This window comes from Symsagittifera roscoffensis, chromosome 1 (assembly GCF_963678635.1).
Source record: "Symsagittifera roscoffensis chromosome 1, txSymRosc1.1, whole genome shotgun sequence".
NCBI classification, from domain to species: Eukaryota; Metazoa; Xenacoelomorpha; order Acoela; family Convolutidae; genus Symsagittifera; species Symsagittifera roscoffensis.
In genome coordinates, this window is record NC_087062.1 from 7,707,448 (window position 1) to 7,731,334 (window position 23,887).

Below are 23,887 nucleotides of genomic sequence, written 5' to 3' on the forward strand. Positions count from 1 at the left end.
CTCAATCATCTCGAAATATGAAAATTCACCCACAAAACCCAACAGATGTACAACATCCGCAACAAATGCATATACAAAATCCATTTAACACACAATCTTTTCAACCAATACAACCACAAAATCCAATGTCAATGCATTCTTATCAACCAACTCAAATGCAAAATGAAATACCGCTTCCATATTACCTTCAGCAACACAAAATAACTAAGAATCAACTTTCAAATTTCTCGCAAATGCCAAATGTCGCAGAATCACTACAGATGACAATGAATCCATACCTCATGGGTGGATCATCAATAACATCCAATAAACCACTGATGGTATTTACAGGAACATATCCTGAATATTCTGTAGAAGACTATTTAAATACTAATCCAATTATTCCTTCTCCCCACAAGAATAATGGAGCAAAATAAAGTTCTAAACAAACCATTTAAACAAATATTTCATATTACTGATATTAAGCACAATATCAATGGCATACCATTTATATCAAAATAAATACCAACAATCAACATCTTAAATAGTAAAATACTAATCAAAGATAAATACACAAAAACAAAAAATACAGCTCTAACATTTTTTCAAAGATTAAACAAACAACCACCATTCTTCTCAAAATTTTATCCAATTTATAACCAACAACGGAAACACCTGAAACCAATATCAATGGCATACCATTTATATCAAAATATATACCAACAATCAACATCTTAAATAGTAAAATACTAATCAAAGATAAATACACAAAAACAAAAAATACAGCTCTAACATTTTTTCAAAGATTAAACAAACAACCACCATTCTTCTCAAAATTTTATCCAATTTATAACCAACAACGGAAACACCTGAAACCATTATCAGGAAATATATATAACTTTTCAATAAAACAAGTTCACCAGTATGATAAAAGTCAAAATAAACAACAACTTTTATGCCAGACTTTGAATTTAAACCTATTCACAAGTTTTTCAACATCACGATCTCATCTATAAAATATTTGAAAAACACGAATTCCGACATCATTTCGTTACACGTGTATAACAATACACCGTACCAAGTAACATTACCCTTAGGGCTTTTAGGATATTGCAAAACAAACGCTACAATCTCACCCATATATGAAGTAGTCTACCGCGTAAATAATATACTCCAATTATTAGATATTTGCCAATCCACAATTCTTGTCGAAGAACTATCCATAAATAATATAATAAGCAATGAAAATAGAAACACAGATTATTTCACAAAAACACCATATTTTAAACCAACGTTCAATATAACAAATTACACAAAAGAACAACAACAATTTTTAACGATGTTTAATTTTGAACACTCACAAATTACACAAATCGAATTTGACAAACTAGCAAAACAACTGTTAAAATATTCAACTGGCTACGCAACATCAAAATTTGACGTTGGGAAAAGCAAGTAATCACTACATCTCCCGTTAAAACCTGACGCAGTTTTCAAAAAACAAAGAGCTAGTAAAGTACCAATTCATTTACACGACAAAGTAAATAGAATAGAACAATACAAAATTATCTCACCAGTAAATAAAGAAGAACAACCAAAAGGTAACACATTTATTAACCCTGTTATCATTTTAGCAAAAGGAGAATCATTAAGAATAGTTTTAGACGCTAGATACCTCAATTCACTAATTGACGAATCGAAATGCAATTGGCCTATTGAACCAATACAAGTTATCTTAACAAAAATAAACAGAAAATACTTTACAACCGCAGATATGAATAGTGCATACAATCAAATGCCACTAGATGAACAATCACGACGTTTAACACAATTTGTTATTGGAAATCAACAATATGAATTTAACCGCCTATTCTATGGAATTTCCATAGGACCAGCAGCTTTTATGAGTAAAATTTTTAGACCACTAAAACTCAAGAAAAACGCAATCACCTATTTGGATGATGTTTTTATGCAATCACAGACAAAAGAAGAAATGTTCATAGTTTTAGAGCACTATCATAAAATACTTCAGAACAAAAATCTGAAGGCCGCCCCCGATAAATCACACTTCTTTTTGACACGAGTTAAATTTTTAGGACATAATATAGAAAAAAACACAATCACTCCATTAAAATCACGCATTGATGCTATTCAAAAACTTCAACCGCCAACAAACAAAAAGAAAATCCAAGAATTCCTTGGAATGTTAAATTTCTTAAGCAAGTACGTTTATAAAATGCAATTATATTTAAGACCGTTCTATAATATCCTCAGACAACAAAATAATTTTGAATGGACCACTGAACATCAAACACGATTTAAAGAAATTAAAAAAACTTTTAACTGAACAAATTTCAAACAGAATTCCAGATCCAAATCAACCATTCTATGCAATGTGCGATGCTTCACATTTTGGCATGCTTCAAATTTTGGCATCGGCGCAGCATTACCACAATCACATAGTGGTACAAATAAAATGAACCTTATATCAGCAAATTCCCGATTATTCACACAAGCAGAGCTACGACTCTCAACTCTAATGAGAGAATGTACAGCTTAATTTATACACTCACAGAATATGAATTTCTGATACTTGGATCAAAACTTCCAACAATTCTATTCACAGATCATAAACCAATCATTTTTCTCTTTACACAAAAGTCAAATCCCAATCACCGAGTTTATAGATTTCAATTAATTCTAATGAAATTTCCAAACATACATATAGTTTGGACAGCAGGAAAGAATCTTGCACTACCAGATACATTAAGTTGAAATACACCACCTGAATTACTTACACAAAAAACTACAGTTGAAATACCAAAAAATATAAAATTTTACCTTGCAAAAGACGAAACATCACCCCGAATAGAACGCAAATATGCAGTAAAAACGGACATTGACCAATCACAAATAAATAACCTACAACACTTCCCGCTTTACTTAGATTGCCAAAATAATCATTACGAAGTTGATCTACTAGAAACTCAACTTTCAAACCAATTCCATACTCACAATGGATAAAAAATAACACCCAACAAAAACGAATAAAACAACACTCGTGCAAAAAATTTTTTTTTTCCATTAATTGAAAAAGAAAATTTAACTGATAAAATAAATTTATCAGGACCACAAACAAATGATTCAAACTACGCAATAAATCAAGTTTTTGACCTCCATGACCCACTTGATACAATTCTCCTATCAAAATTAGAAATTGAAAATATTTTTCTCCCTCCAACAGACAAAATTACACTTGAACTCTTGAAACAATATCAAAATCTTGACCCAGTAATTAGACAACTAAAATCATGGCACAAATACAAAACTAAGCCCGTAAAAGCAGATACCACAATTTTAGGAAATAAAACACTCCTCCGATGTTTCCGAAAATTTAATAATACAACAATTAATGAAAACACAGACCTTCTAGAATATCAATTAAATGATTCTACAGTTCCCTGTCTCCCTTTAAGTATGATACTAATAGCTTTTAACATTTCACATACGCAAAATACTAAAGGACACTCTGGATCAGAGAAAACATATTCAAACTTTACACAAAATTTTTATATCACAAATGCACCAATTTAGATAAAAGTATTTTGCAATGATTGTATAGTATGTCAGCTTAATAAACCTTATCCAACTCAAAAACAAATAGCACAAAAACAAAATTTTAAAGGACAAAGTTTATATTTTAACCATCGTATTTCATTCGATACAAAAGGACCAATTTCACCATCCTCTGAAGGAAACTCCTACATTATGGTAAATGTTGATGCATTTACACATTATGTAGCACTCAACCCAGTACCACATTGTAATGCTTATTATGCTTACACAACACTTCATGAACACTGGGTAGCTAAATTCGGATTACCCGAAATCTTAGTTACAGATAACGGTACAGAATTCATAAATAATGAAATTATCACACTATGTCACTTATATAACATCAAACATAAACCACGTACATCTCATGCACCTTGGACAAACGGTTTAGTCGAAGGTATGAACCGTTCACTACAAGAATATCTTAGATGTATCATAAAAGGAAATGATACAAGATACACAGAATGGTCAGCAGATGTAAAATTATTTCCCTTAGCATATAATTCACAAATTACGACAACTTTAGGAATGCCAAAATACGAAATGGTTTTTAATCAAAAGCCACTTAAACCAATTATGTTTACAGCAAACTCTCATAAAAATGCACAAGGTTATTGCCAGCCAAATAAAGACTCAGTTTGTTATAACCTACCTTTACACACGCATGATGAAGATCATTTTCATCACCCACAAATCCTTAAATTAGCCTCCGGCACACAGACCAAATTGATTTTAAATAGAGATGAAAAACACAATGAAATTTACCAAAGAGTAACAAAAAAATTGTTACAAAGGCAAAACATTAACGAACAAATTAATTCACGCTTTACACCAGCCTCAGATTTAAAAATTGGAACATTTGTCTTAATACCTATTTTTAATACACAAAAAAGAATTTCTAAAAAATTACAACCCCTTCGCAAAGGACCATACCAAATAATTGCCAAACCCACTGACGTAATATATAAAATCACCGATTCAAACCAAAAAGAAATTGTTCAACATCGGAACAATCTATTGCCTTACTACCCAAAAGAATACGCACTACGCGAATTAACTCAATTATATTCTTTCACAGGTTTAAAAAATATTCAAAATCCTCCACATACGGAAAAAGAAATAAATGAACAAAACGACATTCATCATGGAAAACAAAATACAAAACCAACTACAACCCAAAACAATACAAAAAAAGCTAAATCAAAAAATACCTCGAAAAGAAAGGAAGAATAGGAAAATGATAGAAAAAATTTTACCACAAGAACAAGTCGAGAAATCAGAACATAGAGAGTCATCACGACTTAGAAATCAACCACGTAAAAACTACAAAACTTTCATCGCACAATCTAAAATATTAAAGAAAGTTGAATTTCAAAAACAACTTTAATTTTAAAATCCCCGCACCTCTCGATCATATTGAATCTTCATTTTTCAAAATAACATGCTGAAAAAAAACGCAACAATTCTAGTTCAAATTCAGCCAATAGGATTCATTCAATCCGTCACCGTCTATAACTATAACACCAACCTATTAGACGAAAGATATTAAACTCCAGGCATATCTATAAGTATAACTTTACAACTTCCAGGTCAAAAATAAGCAAACCACTCAGACTTGACAACTAAAATAAATACCACCATAATATCATAACCCTCCCTTATCTAATAACGCAAAGATCAACAATATTTTCCCAACTTAGACCTCAAAAACCCCCCAACCAAAAATGATAAATTAGCCTAAAGTAAAAATATGACAGTATTGATTTAGCCTAAAGTACAAAAATCTCAAAAATACCTCATATCACCTGACAAATAAAAATAAAGCAAAGAGGATCTCCCGAACACCATAAATTAGCCCCCAACAACTTTTCACAAAACTCAACCCACTTGTCAAAAAATCAATAAATAACTCAACCACACTTGAAAATTGCCCCAAACAACAAAAAATATTCGAGCAAGAAATCATTTCTTGATTGCTCTTCTCTCGATCAGTCAATATCTTTAAAAATACACTTTTCAACATTTTCATAAACTTTTTCACAATACTTAAACTTTTATTCATATTTCTCTTTGATACCTTTGAAGGTTTTATAATAATTTTAATCATTTTTTGCAACATTTTTTTTAAATTTTCTACTGCCTATTTGAAATATATCTCCAACTTTCCCAAATCATTGACCATATTCACAGGTACGATAACCCAAAGTTTATTTAAATGATACGAACAATTTTTAGTAGAACAGATATTTTTTTACTATTTGTAATTTCTATAACATTTTTATCATCCCTAATATTGACAATATGCAAATGTATAAAAAAGGCAATAATCACATTCGCCTTAGCAACAATCCTTTTAATTCTTTTCCTTGAAGAATACTACAATAAACATAAATTTTTTTACTAGGAAAAATCAATCAAAATACTTTCAAAAAATGCTAATCAACAAACACACAATCAGTCTTCACCGACATCATCCCAAGAAAACCCGACAATACCTACAAATACCCAAAACCCCCAAACATCCACACGAATTTCTTTCCAAGATAACCCATACACTTTTGAAGAACGACACGCTCGCTTATCCGAACCAATAGAACCAGTTCAGCGACAAGCACCCCTAAGTGAAGCAACATATAATTTATACCCAACATTACCACAAGAATTAATTAGAATAAGAAACATTAGTCAAAACCAAAATACAGTTGAAATAAATAGACAAATTATACATCCACGACGAAATAGAAATTTTCAAACCCCCCGAGTTCATTTTGATATACCCCAATCCCCATCACAAATTACTCCAGACAACCCAAATAGCACATTACCAGAAACCCCTACACTTCTTTCACAACGTAGCACCTCAAGTATACCCTCAGATTACTTAGGTTCAACACCAACATCTGAACAAATACGTGACAATCCCTTTAACCCCCCCAATCAAACATCACGACTACCATATTGGACAACACACTCATTCACACAAGGTGAACCAAACTTAATAAATGACCCAATAGATATTTCTACGGATACAACAACATCATCATCACTGCCAGAAACATTATCACTACCATCAACACCATCAATAAGCCAGATTTCACCGACACCTTTCCCCCTAAATTTTCCAAATAACCTCGACGCTAGATATCGAGAACAATCATCAACAAATATCCCTTTAAGATTAGATTGGAACACGTTCACAGCACCCCCACCATTATTTGGACAACATCCAGAAAGTAACCGACTCCACAATTGGGCACTCCATAGACTATAATATAGACAAGACATCCACGAAGACATTCGTGACCATAACATCCAAATACTCCAACAAAATAGTCTGCAATTCAAATTCGAAATCACGATTAAACTTAACAACATTGTTCAACATCCTTACCTATTAAACCCACCTAATATAACAGCTCAATCGCTACCACCACCATTTATAACAACTGAAGTAATATATAAGTACGACAGATATACCAAAAAGACAATTGGTTACATCACATTTTATAACCCATACTCAGGATTATCATACACATGTATATTCTAAAAAATATTGATATTTCAACAAATCTTTTTTCTAATATTTTTCAATCAAAACACAAATCCTTCTCCCCGCACAGGACCCCAGGACTTATTAGTATCACACTACGATTGTGAAGAAAATGAACAAAAAACACCACACAAATATGCAATAAATCAAGTATCACAATGCGAAACAGAACCACAAGCTATAGAAACTACAAATGTAATAGCGACACTGTATTCAAAAGCCCGAGCAACTACAGTCGCAGGATATAAATTTACAGCAACATTTTCCGAAAAGAAAGTACATTGTTCACAAGTTTCAAACGGAAATAAAAACCGACTTGACCACAAATCATTCTACCAAAGTAATATAGAACGACTTCTACATCTAAATCTCGATGATTGGAAAAACGAGCTACTCAGACTAAATATTACAAGAAATAAAAACACCGACAGAAAACTAGTATATTTTCAAGTCTTTGCCGATTCTGTACATCAAGCAGAACCTGAAAGATATCAAGGACATATATAACTAGATGAAAAATACCCATACAACGGCGCACACGGAAGATTAACTTATGACATACACGATAAGCACTGGATACCACACATTGGTATAAATAATCCATCAAACTGCAAAGCAGACACAAAAAATAAAGGATATCAAGAATTAATGTTTTTCGATTGGAAAATACAACTCGAAAAAATACAACTCACACGAGATTTATCCGACAACACAATGATATATCAAGGAATTAGATTACCTTCTAAAAACGATCAAGGTTATTGTGATCCTACAACACGGACACAAGCAACAATTGTTTGGTTTCCCGAAGATACATGCACAACATTTCAAGTAGGAAAAATACACGCTCGAATGATAAAATTTCACGAAAAATATTTTATAGAATCAATTCCATATGAACAAGTCCATCCATCACGAAAACAAAGTACTGATTTCCGAAATATCCATAATATAGAAAACAAATTAACACGTTTCCAAATATATCAAGAAACAGAAATCGCATGCAAATACAGGAACCCACTTTACAAAACACATTATTCTGAAATACTAGTTGCATACAAAAAAGGTTTCGACATGACCACTGGAAAAATAAAATTTGACCCTTATGCCACAGGTCACCCTCGAAACGAAGGAACATCATATATACCAGTTAACTTTCAAAAAAGCCACATCACACTAGAAGTACACGTTTACAAGAACTATCACTAATGAATAATACTTATTTTGGTAATATCCACTATGATATCCACTTAAATATGAAACAGACTACACGATTAGTCGAATTTTTTAAGAAATGTCACTCTCCGAATTAGAAACACTTCACCAACTATGCGAATTAGAAAGAACACAAATCCTACAATCACTCGCACTAGCAGTATTAAAAATACCTTCCGCAGGATATTTATTATCAGGAAATAGATCAAATTTTCTAGACTACGAAGGAAACATTTTATGGTTTTATACTTGTACCAAAAAAATATCACCACTATATGTTTTTGAAGATAAACGCTGCTATAAAAGAATCCCTATTTTTCATAAAAATAAGGTACATTTTGTTGACTCACTTTCACGACGAACATATTTTTGGGATACCGCAGTCCCATGTGGATCAGAAAATAGCCACAATGTAGTACAATTGAACCCCGATGAAGATAAATATTATCTTCTTACTCCATACCCTAAGTTAATGCAATCGCTCAGAAAATTTTCACCCGAAAGCATCAGAGCTATTGCTCGTAATCCAAATATTGATTTACAATCAATTGGAATATATTCAAAATCAGATATCCAACACCACATTAGAACACAACAATTGCAAGAATTATTAACACAAATGGACACTATACAAAGACAATCAATCGATCAAAATTTACGAAAACTTGCCGAAACCGCAGGATTGCAGATATTTATACACAAGATTATAGCGGATATTTTAAAGAAATTAAAGACTATATATATATATAAACGGTGAAAAATACAGACCACAAGATATTTCACCTATAAATATTTTTAGCTTTGTTACCCTAAAAAATGAAATTCTCGATTTTCTAGGATGGCCCTATTACATCTTAGAAAAATTAACTATCCTATACGCAATGTTTAACTTTATAGGATTTCTTTTTTCACTTTTAAAAGGAATCTATAACACATGCGCTATACACACACAAGTAAATAGACAAGCAAGTGTAGCACGCATACTATTTGCAGGATTTTTTGAAATTTTTTCTTCATCAATAAACAAAATTCTTCTAGACGCACAAATAAAAGAATATAATACAAAAATAGCGACAAGACAGAACACGTACGACGAAGAACATAATAACATAGAAGTATCACCAACCGCACCACAGTTGCCACCCCTACCACATAACCATCCATTATCCTTAGTCCCACGTAATTTCCGAAACCTAGCAATAACACATAACCCAAATTTTAGACCAAATATATCACAAAGTCCCATACAACATATAATGACAAATCATTCACAAGATGATAATACATATGAACAAATTATAGAACAACCCCATATCACCGCTTTTCAGTCTCAAAACATTCATTTTTTTAGCCCACGATGAGCCGAAAACTTGGATCCCTACACCGCTCAAATTTCCACCCAACCAACCTCCACACTCCAATCCCAATAATTCCACTTTTTGCTTTCCCACCACCCGATTTCCCAACTATTATTATATCATCAAGCACGAATTCGGATACTAACTCAGATATTTCAGTTTTATACTCCATCTCACAAGTTAATAACTCTAATATAGAAACCCCTGACGAATTTGCAGACTCCGAACCATCTCCATCCAATAATTTTCAAACCAACTCCTCAGTTTTTTCAAAACCCCCTTTTCAACCAATCCCACTAAATAATTCACTCCCATCCGTTTCCACTCCTTCTTATGCTTCGCAAGTAACCCCAACCTACTCTCCATTTCATTCCGACCGATCATCTAATAATTCTCCAGATACCCCCCAAATTTCCCAAGAACTCGAAAATTTTATCACCCTACAGCAACAGTTAATACACCCTAACACCCTCACCATACATCAAATTTCATCCACAATCAAATCCTCAATTCCACCTGCTCCTACACCCTCCTCAGCTTACACTGCATCATTAGCACAATCATCCACATCCGCCGAAACATCGAATAGCACTCACCGAGCTTATCGCACTTTTAAACGAAAATTCCCGAATCACCCATTCCCGACCAAACCCGGAACAGCCTGCGAATATATTAATCATCCACAACACACAAACACGAAAGATTTTCTAGCAATCACCTTACCCTCATTCCCACAATATACATTAAACACACCTAACGACACTAACGACACACGTAGTTTTGTGGATGAACATGTTTTAATGCCCAAACATCACTGGACAGCATATTACCATTTTACTAATCCCCTTTGCCTGCCACTATCTAGTACTCATGATGATATAGAAAAGAAGAAAGATATGCTATATAGACTCACCGCAACACTAACACCTAGTCAATTTACTTATATAGGATATAAAAAATTACTAAAAACATTCACTGCACCTCGTGCTAACGAATTTACAATAAAATATTACGACCATAATATCATCCGAACTAATCAAGACCAATTTCTAGATGAGGACCGCTTCGCTAACACACAACTAACAGAAAAATTTTTCATCAAAACTTCATATGTATTCACACTTAATATTTTTGATAGAAAATATGATCACATAATTTCTGAAGCACTTATGATATTCAAGCTTAGACAAATTTCAGTTAGTTTCACTAACCTTTCACTTCCTTGCACCACATGAACGCGATTTGCTTTGTTCACACGACATTATGTTACGCACTAAACAGACTCATACATATACATACTATCGCTTCATACAAAGTCATTTTGATTTACATACTCCATCAAGACAACCACACCATCGTTTTCAGTTTCTTAACTCGAAGTACACCTCACCATTTTTTCTTAATTTCACCTATTGCATCAAGGATACTAACCTCCACGGCATCCTCCGCAATTATGACCCAGTAACACAAATGTATATATTTTGTCCCATCACGAAGACCTTTAACGCCAAAGAATCCAGACCCTTCCTTATCCCACATGATCCTAGCAATAACACATAACCCAAATTTAAGACCAAACATATCACAAAGTCCCATACAACATATAATGACACATCATTCACAAGATGATAATACATATGAACAAATTATAGAACAACCCCATATCACCGCTTTTCAGTCTCAAAATATTCATTTTTTTAGCCCACGATGAGCCGACAACTTGGATCCCTACACCGCTCAAATTTCCACCCAACCAACCTCCACACTCCAATCCCAATAATTCCACTTTTTGCTTTCCCACCACCCGATTTCCCAACTATTATTATATCATCAAGCACGAATTCGGATACTAACTCAGATATTTCAGTTTTATACTCCATCTCACAACTTAATAACTCTAATATAGAAACCCCTGACAAATTTGCAGACTCCGAACCATCTCCATCCAATAATTTTCAAACCAACTCCTCAGTTTTTTCAAAACCCCCTTTTCAACCAATCCCACTAAATAATTCACTCCCATCCGTTTCCACTCCTTCTTATGCTTCGCAAGTAACCCCAACCTACTCTCCATTTCATTCCGACCGATCATCTAATAATTCTCCAGATACCCTCCAAATTTCCCAAGAACTCGATAATTTTATCACCCTACAGCAACAGTTAATACACCCTAACACCCTCACCATACATCAAATTTCATCCACAATCAAATCCTCAAACCCACCTACTCCTACACCCTCCTCAGCTTACACTGCATCATTAGCACAATCATCCACATCGGCCGAAACATCGAATAGCACTCACCGAGCTTATCGCACTTTTAAACGAAAATTCCCGAATCACCCATTCCCGACCAAACCCGGAACAGCCTGCGAATATATTAATCATCCACAACACACAAACACGAAAAATTTTCTAGCAATCACCTTACCCTCATTCCCACAATATACATTAAACACACCTAACGACACTAACGACACACGTAGTTTTGTGGATGAACATGTTTTAATGCCCACACTTCACTGGACAGCATATTACCATTTTACTAATCCCCTTTGCCTGCCACTATGTAGTACTCATGATGATATAGAAAAGAAGAAAGATATGCTATATAGACTCACCGCAACACTAATCACCCATTAACACCTAGACAATTTACTTATATAGGATATAAAAAATTACTAAAAACATTCACTGCACCTCGTGCTAACGAATTTACAATAAAATATTACGACCATAATATCATCCGAACTAATCAAGACCAATTTCTAGATGACGACCGCTTCGCTAACACACAACTATTAAAAAAAAAATTTCATCAAAATGTCATATGTATTCACACTTAATATTTTTGATAGAAAATATGATCACATCATTACTGAAGCACTAAATGATATTCAAGCTTACGAAAGTTTTCAAGACAGATTTCAGTTATTTTCACTAACCTTTCACTTCCTTGCACCACATGAACGCGATTTGCTTTGTTCACACGTCATTGTGTTACGCACTAAACAGACTCATACATATACATACTATCGCTTCATACAAAGTCATTTTGATTTACATACTCCATCAAGACAACCACACCATCGTTTTCAGTTTCTTAACTCGAAGTACACTTCACCATTTTTTCTTAATTTCACCTATTGCATCAAGGATACTAACCTCCACGGCATCCTCCGCAATTATGACCCAGTAACACAAATGTATATATTTTGTCCCATCACGCAGACCTTTAACGCCGAAGAATCCAGACCCTTCCTTATCCCACATGAATTTATCCAGCCTATAGAAATCCCAATATTAAAATTTATTCGCAATACTAAATATAATCACAAAATATATAACGTCATTCAAAACACACCGAAGAACTAAAAACCATTAAAGCACTTCAATTGCTTTGGCCAATGCTTCAAACTAAAAACATCATTCGCATACTAGCAAAATTACTAACAACATCGGACATGAAACACGACATCTTCCCCCTCGGCTTTTTCCCAGACGATTAACAGGTAAGTATAATTTAAAAATATTTTTAACTAATAAACTTAAAATAGTACTAACCATTTTTTATTCATGTTTCTTTTACATTTCTAGTCTTCATACCACGATCATCTGCAAAAAAACAGAAAAGAAAAATAAAAAATAAACTTGTTAAAATTCTTCTAAACTTCATTAATATTTTGCACAAGATAATATAATAAAATTCATACCAAATGTAGTAAATTAGTTTATAAATTGTTTCCCCATAAAGCAGTAAATTTAATTACGATGAAATTTTATAACTTTAAATTTCCCCCAACAAAAAGCAGTAAACTTGAAATTCTATGTAATAAATTGATAAAATGAAAATGCAGTACTAACCTTTTGATATTTTCATTCACTCGCACAAGAATTCTATCCAAACTCGCACAGCTCGCCCACGAATAATTGTTTGAATAATGATTTTAAGTTTCAAGTTTTCACACTCAACAACTCTAACACACGATAACAAGTTTCAAACTTTCCTTTAACCCGGTTGGAAAGGAATTATATACTAAACCAAACTAACCAACGCAGCCTATTAAACACCACAAATCATAAAATAACAGCATGACTAAGAAAAGAAAACCAACGGTACTCAAACGGGATTAACCCAGTTTAAAACTGGATAATTTATTCTTTTGAAGACTATTATAAAGTCCAAGAAAGAAATAATAAAACACAAAAAAGTCGCAAGACAAACCCATACCAAAATTAATTTGATTTTTGAAAAAAGGACACAACCAAAGAAACATAAGAAAGACCAACAGAAACCCAACATAAAACGATATCACATAACAGGACCTCTCAAAGAAACCGCACGAAATCATACTCCCACTCCTGGCCTAACCCACCAGAGATGACGTCCTGAGCATGCTCTATAGCCGGCCTAACCCACCGCGCTACATCCACGCTTTCTGACCACACTTCTATTTTTAATAAGAGATACTCAAGGGCGAATAACTCTTCAAAATAACCGAACTAAAACAAAAAAGCTTTTGTGAAAACAACTAACTAAATTCATGATTAAAAAACCGAACTAATAAAATTTTATAAAATGTAAATCATACCTTGCAGTATATAGATTGACACACAACAACAAAGACGAACATCCAAAGACAAAGTGATTCCATCACACTCGAACAAGAAGGGCTAACCACAACTGATATGCCGTCCACAATCACAACTCAAAGGATTTAGAGTACGACTTGACTTCGCAGAAAAGGACTTCAATGAACTAGACCAATGACCACCTCGATGTTCAAGTATACGTACAGATCCGAGTTACGAGGCATCCCTTCCACACACGATCTCCACGCCATTCCCAGACGAGGTTGAACACAAAACAAGTTCTCTACATAATACAGAAAAACCCGTCATAGCAAATCATTTTGAAATCAGATTGATTTCATTGGGGAACACAGTCGTTGTCACAAGACGACACAACGATTGATGTCCCTAACTCCAGCGTCCTGGAACTTCTTTAACAAGAGAAACCGGACAAGATTATGATGTTCGCCAAATACCAACGTTCATCATCCATCTTTTGAATTGCAGAAAGATAATTCTAAAAACTCTGTATAACCCGGATGGGTGGAACCTGATCTAAACTATATTTTATGATTGCATAAATTGGATTTTTTACCACTGTAAAGTATTTAATATTAACCAATCAAAATCCATCTAATTAACAACCCACTTATTTGTAAGTGCTGAAATTACTTGTAATTTCAGCACCAGAGAGATTTGAATTTAACTTAGAAATTAGTTGCCTCTCCAAGAGAACTTCAGCAGCCGCAACAAACCAGTATACCCTAGATCTATTGAGCCTAGCAGAGACTAGTTAAACACCCTGAGACTAGAAAGTATAAGAGTAAGATTAGGATCGATATTAGACTAAGAAGTTGCACGAATCTATCCGGCCTAAAATAAGATAGCGTGACGAGCAGACGGTGTACCCTATCCAAAATTACTCTATGAGTTAACCACATCGGTTCTAACTCACTTGGCACATAATTATAAATTTACTCAAACAGTTCCCTGGTTAAATTAGTTTTTTTGATGTCATTATTGTAAAAAATTTTACATGATTTTTGATTAACGTTTTTTTCCTATTTACGAACAAGTTATATGAGTTTCGAGAGTTCCTCACGGTTTTCACCATACGTCTCCTAATGCCCGAAAGTTACAATCGTTTTGTTTAACTTGTTTTATGTTTCAATGCATTTTGTCAAATCTGTTTGTTTTTTCAACACAAAAACTGTTTGTTTCTTAAACCTGTACTACATTTGCCTTTGCGTGCCATCATGGCTGAAAAACAAAATGACCTATGTTATTTAATTAAGTAGGATACTACTTTGTCTGAATTGATGCTTCTTTAAAACTATTTGTTTTAGAATAGAATTATCTCTTCAATATTTAAGTGATTTTCACATAGTACATGTTAATGAAGACCTTATTTTGACAAGTTAAATTGCCACTGCATTCAAAGTTTAAAATCTTCAGTGGAAAAGACTGGAACAAAATTTTTTATACAGATCTTTTAGTAGGTTTTTATCCATACGACCATTTGAATACAAATTTCCACGGTTTTCGTCGGCGAGTTTCACCATAGATTGATTCGAATGCGAATGCTTTAAATCTGTATTTTTTAAATGTTTTTTTTTGTTACTGTCGACAATTTTTAAACGATTTTAGTTTCAGGGGTTTTTAAACAAAATTTGAAATTCGTGATCCTGTTTTCAAAAAAAAACTTAAAAACAATTTCAAAAATGTAAAAACTGTTTTTGAAAAACTGTTAAAAAAAATAAGTTCTCACGCTAATAGTGGGGTACTTCCAGCTCTTTCTAGAAGCTGCAATTTTGGTCTATAACTATGATAGCGAAAACCAATTCAGTTTTCGAGATTTGTCTTTTTCAGATTTTTTCAAAAAAGATTTTCGAATATTTGGTATTGAAAAATTTCTCATATTTCGAATTCCTCGATCCTATTTTTAAACGATATCAACGTTTTCCCAGGAATTGCATTTTTGGTGTCCGACTTTGATTGCTCAATACCTAGTAGTTTCCGTGAAAAAACGAAATTTCAAAAAAACTGATTTCAAAAGACTTATCAAAGTATGAAATTCTTGAGCATGTTATTCATATATAAAAAAATTGCATTTATGGCTTGAAATATAGTTCTCCATAATTGAATATCCAGATATTATACTGGAGAAAATTGCTTATATGTCTTCAAAAATAGTTTTTCTAAATTGAATTTCTAGACCTTAGTGTGGATCAATGTCAATGTTTTGTCAAAAACTGAACTTAAGGCCTCCAGTTATGACTGCTCAAGATCTTCTAGCTTTCCTGATCTGAAGCTTCGAATGATTGTCACAAAAAAGGTCAGAAAATTGATTTAATAAAAACTTCAAAAACTCAAAGTTTTGGCTTCTATAGTAGAGCGATATCAATGGTTTGCCATGAGTTCCATATGTTGAAAAAGAGTGCTCGAACTCTTTTAGTTTCCGAGAAATGAAAAATTTTGTTCGTTTTTCAAAAATATAAAAAATTGAGTTTAAAATAATTTTTTCTCGAAACGTGAAAATCCCGACTCTATGTTAGAGCAATCTCAACGTTTTACCGTTAATTACATATGTGACCTTCAAAAATGAGTCTCAAAACCTCATTGTTCCGACATATGGCGTTTTTTCTTGAGAGTTTGCGAAAAAAAAACTGATTTAGAAAACATTTCTCCAAGGTCGAATTTTTCCAACATATAGTGGGGCAATGTTACAGTTGTGTTTGATATTAAATACACTGAATTAAAAAGCTGCTGGCAACAAATGCTATAGGCACGAGCTGAACAACTAGGCCAAACAAGTATCTGATTTATGAATTTACTGATTATACAAAAAACTTAAGACTTTCAAGAAAAGTAAAAATTTTCAGTTTTAGACTTTCGAAAAAAAGAAAGTTTTATTCTTACAAACTATTTTTTTTCGATTTTCGAATTTTGGACTGTTACAAACCTTCGTATTTTCGAATTGAGCCAGATTTTGAAGTGCAGCTAGATTTTGCTAGTAGTTTCAAGATTTTAAGGATCTGTCGCGGTAATCTTGAAACGTATTTGATTAATGTTTGTTTTTTCTTTTCTCAATAAACTAATAAATGTAATGCAACAATCTTCAAAAAGATGCTTTTATAGTTGAACTTCCTCTTTAACTTTTTCATTTGATAGACTGGACCAGACTTTTTTATGAGGCTAAAAACCGTTAAAAAAATTTGGGGCCAAAAACCGTAATTTTTTTAACAGCCTAAAAGAAACTACCCTTCGGTAATCAAGTTCTTCAAGTTTCTCTTCCCTTTTTGTTTGTCCAATTTTGTTCCTCTTTCAAATTGGGTCCGTTGTTGCCATTTTTTTCGGTTTTAAATCAGATTGCAGATTTCAATCCAATTTTACAGAAAACTATTTTAGTATGGGGCGAGCAGCATCGTTTTTCTGCAAGATCCCGCCTCTAAAAATCATGCGTCAGCGTACGGAAAAAAGTCCGCAGGATATGAAAATTTTTGTATTTCTCCGACCGTTTATTTTGGGTTTTTTTTGAATTTCTTCACGCCATCAGTGGTTTACAATGCTTAAGAAACTTAGAAATTTTAAAACCAAATCGCTAAATATTTTCGAATTTTTCCAATTCCGCTGTTCTGATCAAGTTGTTTTCCTTCACGCATCTTCTTCAGTATTTGGCTGTAAAAGAACCTTGATATCTGCCAAAACTGTACAAAAAAATAGTAATGGGCTGGCATAGCTTAATGTGTTGCTGGCAAAGTTTTTTTCGAGGCCAAGGTTGAAAAGTTGAATTAGGGGAACTATTCTCATGCGCGCAAGACCGAATGCGCGCGAAAAATCGAAATACCGAATGCGCGGGGAATTTGAGATCTGATTAGTTGATAAAATTCTTTAGATGATTTTTTTGCTTGTGAAGGATTCCCTTTACTTTTCCTTTGAATTAGAACTGATTCAAAGTATTTCTCTGCCAAATTACTTCTGAAGGAGATGGAGGAATTTAAACAGTTTTTTGAAGACTCATTTTTTTTGCATTCATCCGATCTTGGGCTCTCGATTGGTAATAATATAATAACTAGTGAAAGTCAAGCGCAATAAAATTCTACAGCTCCCGAGCTATCCGAACAAAACGAACAACAGTGCAAACTTTAAACGCGTTTCTCTCAAATTGGAATAAAAATTAGGCAAAAAAATGAAGAAAGAATTTTTTTCTCCGGAGTCATTTTTGAGCAAAATCAACAATTATTTATTTAAAAAGACACAATGAATAATAAGAAGATAGACGCACGGCAAAATAAATACCCACTGAGCGTCTACTCTTGAAAATTCATATTATAAACGTTGCTTGATTATAAATCTATTAAAGCAAAAATTTTGAAAGCAAAAAGTAATAAAATAAAACTTATGCTGAGGAGAATCCTAAATTTGTCAAAAATTAACAACTATTTTAAGGCTGTACCACATTGATTCATTATCGAACATTCTCGCCGAAAACTGAAGACAATAAAGTTTTCCAGAACATTTTTGGTGCAATTTAAATTGTAAAATTCGGAACCAAAATTTTACACCTAAATGGGTCTTTTTGCTTTTTATTGATAATCAAAATTTACGCTGAAACTACCAAATAATTTGACCAGAAGTTAATAAAAACCTCTTACAAAGACCGATAAATAAGGGTGAAATCTCCAGAAAACTGTATAAGAACTCATATCGATGAAGTTTCAAATATATTTTGAAAGAACTGAAAAAGCAAAAAAATATATTTTAAGAACAAAATTGATTTTTGATATCAATTTTTATCGAGATGAATACTTACGGCTGGAAAAACTTATACTCCGATTTTAATTCATCCTAATTTGCCAGCTAAATGTTACTTTGCTCGAACAGTGGAACCAGCGAACAGGCCGCTGGCCTAATGTTGCATACTCGAAGGTGTGCCATGATACTATTTGTTCCGATCACTTCACTAAGTGGTTAAGAAGAGGCACTGTGTTTTCGGAAAAATTTTGACTACTTTTAAAGAAAGCTAATGGAGAATCAAGTAAAATATCATATTGGAGCACTTTCAACCATGATCTGGTTTCCAAAAAAAAGTTTTTAATCTATTTCAGCGGCTAGAAAATTTAGTCTGTTTTGTTTTTGGCATTTGAGATCAACTGGATGAGTGTGAAATTGATAATACTGAAATTGATATCGCCCAATTTAGTTATTAACCAACTTTTTTGTTCTTTTACGATGAGTTACATCACAACAAGGCATTTTTTTAATCTATTTTTTCATTTCTTTCTTAAATCTTTGTGCTCGGCTCAGCTTCTGCCTCTGCTACTTGCATTCCAACTGGTATGTTTTGAACTACATTGTTCCTGTTTTGAGTTCTTTTGTCTCGTAAATTAATTGAAAATGATATTGAAATAAGTTTACAGAACAATAAGATCTTTAAGCTGCGTCTTTTTTTTCTGATTGCCTTATTTTGGAAAACTTGTAAAAAGCAAAAAACATAGTCGCAATTTTCATTGAAATTTATTTTCTGGGCTGTGATAGTCAATACCCAAACGGTTGTTCATTTTACTTTATCAAGCCGCTCGCCTAATGTTTTCCACTCGAATTTTTGCTATGATATTGTGTTCCGATCACTTCATCAATTGGCTAAGAACTCCGGCTTTCTGTTTTCTCCGATCAATTTTGACCACTTTATAAAAAAATTGTGGAGAATTCAAGCGTAATGTTATTTTGAAAATCTTTGAGTCATCATTCGGATTTCAAAAAAAATTTTCAAAAAAGTTGTTTCTGTGTTGAGGAAATGGATCTGATTTTTTTTTGAATTTTGGACCAACTGGATGAATGTGAAATTTGCGGTACTGAATTTGATGTCGCCCAATTTAGGTATCATTCACTGTTACTCGTTATTTTATGATTAATTTCATCTCATTTTTGCAGTTTCTTGCAAAAAAAAATCATCAAGAAATTAAAAGAAAAAAAAAGTTTTGCACTTTTTATTTTGCACTTCCACTGTCTGGTGAATTAATTATAAGTTTAATACGTTTATATTAGTGTAACAAATTTGTTTGACAATAGCTGCTTCACAGCTGCATTTTTTCTGATTGCTTCATTACTGAAGTCTTTTGTTTTATCTGCTTCATCAGCGAAGTCTATTGTTTTTTTCTTAACCCAGATTGAGTTAATCAACTAAACCATTAAAGCTTTTTTGAGCTTGAGACCAATTAGACCAGCATATTGAAGAAAGTTCAGCTTTTGAGAAGTTTTTTATGCAAACACGACATTGTTATTTCTTTTGTTTTGTTTTCGTGACCAGTCCACCAATTTCAGTTGTTAATTGGTAACCGCCCCTTTGGAGGTTAACTTGGGTTCGTGTTCTTCTAGTACTCTTTGGAAATTTTGCCCAAACCGTGCTGGAAATTTAGCATTAGCCTCCGGCCAGCAGACAAATCACAAAATTCAAGTCTAGACTGGTTAAATGATCTGTGAACAATAATTATCTGTTCATGCTGGTTCTAAAGAGTATTTTATTTTCATAGTTTCTTCACAAAAAGTGTTGAAATTTATAAAATATCAGACGTGACACTCGGGGCGTTTCGTTTGTTTTGATTGCAAAATGCAAAAACCACTCTCTGAATGTTTCTAATAAATGTTATTAGATTTTCCCTGAAATGATTAAAAAGTGATAGTTATTGTGGTTTCACCCGTCTGTAAAAAACAAGTTTTCCACACTTGGGTGGTTGATTAAAAAAGGTTTCATTTTTCTTTCCGAGCTCTGATCAAAAAGTTTAATTTTCTTTCAAGGCTAAAATTAAATGGTATTGCAAGGAAAAAACCAAACCAACATAATTTGCATTCAACTGATAATGAAATTTTATTTGATATTCCCAGATGTTAAATTCAATTTGCAAAATTATGAGTTAAATTTCATTTGATTGTTTTTCAGTTTGAGATTAAACTTAGTTGAAGTTGTTTTGTTCACGCGCAGTTGTTTGTTTTTACAAGATAAAATTAAAATAAATATCTTTTTAGGAAGTTATTTCAGCCAATAAAATTGCTTCACATAGGCAATAAAGTACCTTCAGCGCCGGCTTACCATTTAAGAGACTCTTATTTGTTTTCATGCATATTAGCCTTGCACCAATAAGAGAATTTATTCTGCTAGTATTTCCTGGGATTGAAAGTGAAAGTGAATCCTTACCTTAACCCGGTTATTATAACTTAAGCTGAGACATAATAAGACTGAGACAGATTTCGTATTTTTGACCCCTCTCTTATCCGGCCCCTGTCCAAGTGTTTAATTAATCCCCCGCCAACTAACCGGCTGCACTCCAGCGCTGGTCGTCTAGATTTAATTTTCCTAATTCATGCCGATTTGCTATTAGTCAAATCTCCTGGGAACTGATGCTCATGTCAGTTAAAGCCCGCTTTCTTTGAATTGCATTTGTTTTAAGTTGCCAATTTTCCTATTAGGGCAAAACTTTGCCCGTTTAGAGTTTACTCATTAGTGTCTCATTTAAACCACTCGGATGATTAGTTATATGCTGTGCCCATGCATGATCACTTTCACCCTGCTTATTCAATAATTTCAAGTTCCTGTTTCAAGTTTCTGCTGCTAATTATACGCCTTCTTCAGTTTACAGCTAACTAATTCACTTTTTGCTCCACTGAAGTTTGATGACATTTAAAAAAATCACGAGCTATTTTATCAGTTCACAAAAGTCACACAGTATTTGAGTCTGCTCCTACCATCTTTTTGAGATTTATTTGGGACTTATTTATCTAAACTCTACAGACATTTAGAAAACCAATTTAACCATATTTCCAATCCCTAATTTAGCAAATTATTTTCTTATCTTTATTTTTGAATTATTAGCGATAAGAAATTCTGATAGCTGATTAACTTTGCCTAAACAGTTTTGCTTACGTTTTGTAGCTGAATGATCGTTTTTAAATTAAAATCAAATTTTTGAAATGAAAATCACTTTTCTCAAAGTTCATCGTCGTAAGAAGTTATCGCCGCGGGAAGATGCGAGAAATGGCAACACTTCGAGTGATAAAGCTTCTGTCCCTGTGCCGAAATATCTCTCGTGGAACGAACGACGTCTCGTGCGCAAATCGTGGAAGAAAGCCGAGAAGGTAGTCGTGGATGCAGGTGTTGAAGTGTTCATCAAGTAAGTTACATATTTTATAAAACTATTCGTTATAAAATTACTTGCTGAGCTGAGAAGAACTCGCTTTGATCGCAAAATTTTGAAATCGAATTTATTTTTGCCGGGCAATCTTTAAAGACTTCTCAACCCTAATATCTAAAAAAAGACTTTTTTCATTTCTTGCTTTTCCGTGTTAATTTTTGACTGTAAGATAAAGTAAAAATTAACTGAAGTTTTAGTTAGTATCCTAGATTACCATTATTATGTAGACCCTTTTTAAAAGTATTTTCCATTATACCCCCCCCCCCCCCCTCTGTAAATTTCCATTGTAAATTGCAGCTAGTGTGCTATGATGAGGATTAATCACTCTTTTCTACGCAACAAATTCTTTCTTCACGTTTTTATTGTTTTTTCTGCGATTATTCAAAATATAGGGTTGAAAATATGTCACAATGCAAAATGAAACTGTCTAAAAAAAGGTTACCGGATCAAAATTTGAAAATTTGGTTTTCAAGGCGTAAAGTAGCCAGTATCTCATTACTAAATTCAAAGATTTCATGTTGTGAAACCATCCTTGCAAACAGCCCATGAAGTTTGAATTTATGGGCTCAAATTGGCTCGTTGGGAAGTTGATGCGCTCCATTTACTCTAAATAACAGACACAACAATCAGAAGAAGCTGATCCGGCGTCAAAAACAACTAAAAATAGTAATTTTGCGCCGATGATCGAAATAAGCCAATAAACTAACTGTCCCAGCACATGTTGAGGAAAACTGACAGTTCTGAGCTAGTCACAGGATCTTCATAGGGAGTTATGTTCTCTCCTAATGTCTCTTTTTTACAACAGAAACGATAATGTTTTACCTGACTTAGGAAATCGTTTCATTATTTTGTCTGTCGTTTTTCAATGGTACAAAGAGTAAGTCTAGCTCATCAACTTCACAAGAAATCAATTTGAGCCTAAAAATTTAAATTTCATATGTGGTTTGCGAATATGTTTCCGCTGAAAGTGAAAGTGAATCCTTACCTTAACCCGGTTAAGAACACCTCTGAAATTCCTTTCAATATACTCGATAAGTAAGGCCTTGAAAAGGAAGTTTTCAATTTTGATCCGGCCAGCTCTTTAGAAAAGTTTTTCCCACAATATGACAATTTTTTAACCTGATTTAAAAAATAATTGCAAAGAAAACGGCAAAATGTGCAGAAAAATGGTTCATTTGCTCGTTGAAAGCGAAAAGGTGGAACTTTTATGTCTCGTGACTGGTATCAATTTAAAAACTCAATACAGACTCACTTTTAAAATGATTTCGTGGTTAACAAAAAAGTGCTATCATTTTGACGTTTAAAATTTATTTCAATTTGAGTAATTTTGAAAGTTTTCTTCAGCGCTGAATTTGAAGGTTTTGAGGACAGTACAAAATTTTTTAATTAAATATAATTTTTTAAAATTT

General features: G+C 33.2%; 2 protein-coding genes across 2 annotated transcripts in view; one reads left to right on the forward strand and one right to left on the reverse strand.

The window, feature by feature from the left end:
• Positions 1–23,887, reverse strand: part of LOC134857157 (protein FAM228B-like) — a 132,040-nt gene that overhangs the window by 49,582 nt on the left and 58,571 nt on the right. The window lies entirely within an intron of this gene.
• LOC134857158 (cytoglobin-1-like) overlaps positions 21,413–23,887 on the forward strand; it is a 73,334-nt gene continuing 70,859 nt past the window's right edge. Inside the window, exon 1 of the mRNA XM_063873536.1 lies at positions 21,413–22,457. Within this exon, the coding sequence (XP_063729606.1) occupies positions 22,258–22,457 (200 nt within the window). The 5' untranslated portion in view covers positions 21,413–22,257. The remainder of the gene's footprint in view (positions 22,458–23,887) is intronic.